At 39.8% G+C, this 1,848-nt stretch overlaps 1 protein-coding gene across 1 annotated transcript in view; it reads left to right on the top strand.

Moving 5' to 3' along the window:
- Positions 1-1,383: 1,383 nt before the first annotated feature.
- The window catches only part of LOC101854253 (fibropellin-1), a 12,300-nt gene continuing 11,835 nt past the window's right edge, over positions 1,384-1,848 (top strand). Inside the window, exon 1 of the mRNA XM_035969627.1 lies at positions 1,384-1,613. Coding sequence (XP_035825520.1) covers positions 1,428-1,613 — 186 coding nt within the window. The 5' untranslated portion in view covers positions 1,384-1,427. The remainder of the gene's footprint in view (positions 1,614-1,848) is intronic.

The raw sequence follows: 1,848 nt of genomic DNA, 5'->3' as shown, positions 1-1,848 counted from the left end.
CTATCTCTCTATCTATCTATCTATCTATCTATCTATCTATCTATCTATCTATCTAAATATATATATATATATATATCTATCTAACTATCTATCTATCTCGCGAGTAGTTAGCTACTCGTCTGTTTGTATGCTTGTTTGTCGGTTTGCATATAACGCATGTCTGTTATGGTCTGTCATGACAACGGTACCTAATATTGCACCTGCCCGGCCATATTCTCTAGAAATCGAGGGACATCTTACGAGACAGTTTCGTGCTATAGTGAGGTCAAAAATTTGTGGCGCAACTTATTGTCAAATATCTCCTCAACAATCGGACATAAACTCTCCAGCTATTGCACAGTGACTTGCATCAATTTGTCTTAACAGATCAATATATTTGTAAAGACCTGTTCGCTCTATTCTAGAAAATTCCTTAATAAATACTTAATAAAAAATCCTAGTGGGTGGTTTCTACTGATTTTGAAAGGTTTACATGGGGGGGGGTGCATTGTCGCTTTTAAAAGAAGTCCGTCATGTCTTTTTAATCGCGATATTATCTTTATTGAACGCATGTTTCGATAACTTTTAATGCAAAAAAGTGTTCAAAATAAAATTAATTTCTTGTAACTAGTTTTGCCACAAAAAAGTGTCATTGGTGCGCTGTGACGTATCCCATATGCGTATACAAAATGTGTTTCAGAAGCGGGAAGTGGTGTGAACAATTCCATTTTCTGCGTGAAGGAGATTTGTAACATTTTATATAATAAATTTATGAAGTAAAGCTTTTTTTTTTAAATCTAGCCTCAACTGTTGTGTAAAAATATGATTAAGTTAAGACAAATTGATACAAACTGCTGTGAAAAAATGATGGGCAACATTGATTCACCCGTTTAGGAGATATTTGAGAGCAAGTTGCGACTCGAGTTTTGATCGCACTATAGTTTATTTCTTCCTTCCTAGTTTTTAACAGAAAAATTACGAGCGCTAACGTCATTGTTTCGATTTTTTGCGCTCTTTTTTTAATTTTCTCAAAATAAAAAAAGGACTTATGGGCGCGCAATTGTGGTATGACAATGACGGTAAATGCGATTATTTTTGCCTTTCCCTCTACCTTAAAGATTATCCCAACCTCCAATCCACCCTCCCCACCCTTCAACCCTTCACTTTCCTTCGCTCAGAATTTGGATCGGTGGCGTCGGCAGTCTAGTGGTTAGGTTATCGGACCTGTAATCGTGAGATTGAGGGTTTGGAGGTTCGAGCCTCTGTTTGATCCGACGTTGTGTAATTGGGAAAGACACTTCACACGCATTTCCCTTTATGACGGCTCGGTCCAATTGGAGAAGGACGTTAAATTCAGAGCTCCCGCCTCTTAAATGAAGTTAGAATTTTGCAAAGGGGCATTAAACTTACACTTTTTTCATTTCCCATCTCAGAATCTGGACCCCTGCATGCCCGATCCGTGCCAGAAGGGCAGAGGTGACTGTATCCGGAAGTCAGACTATGACTGGGAGTGCGCATGCTTCAAGGGCTACAAGGGAGTTCACTGTGAGGAAGTGGACGCTTGTGAGATCAACGAAGACCCGTGCAACTCTAAAGGCACGTGTGTGCCTGAAGGCAACGACTACTATTGCATTGTGAGTTGAGTGATATTGATGTCTTAATGTTTTGGTGTATATTAATTTGAGAGTACAACTACTCTCTTTCTTTCCCTGTCTGTGTGTCTGTGTGTGTGTCTGTCTGTGTGTCTGTCTCTCAGTCTGTTTGTCTGTCTTTCTGTCTGTCTCCCCTCTGTCTCTGTCTGTCTGTCTGTCTGTCTGTCTGTCTGTTTGTCTGTCTGTCTGTCTGTCTCTCTCTCTCTCTCTCTCTCTC

The sequence above is a fragment of the Aplysia californica genome, unplaced genomic scaffold (assembly GCF_000002075.1).
Source record: "Aplysia californica isolate F4 #8 unplaced genomic scaffold, AplCal3.0 scaffold00164, whole genome shotgun sequence".
NCBI lineage: Eukaryota > Metazoa > Mollusca > Gastropoda > Aplysiida > Aplysiidae > Aplysia > Aplysia californica.
Note: the sequence above shows the minus strand (reverse complement) of the source record. Positions and strands in the feature narration are given on the sequence as shown.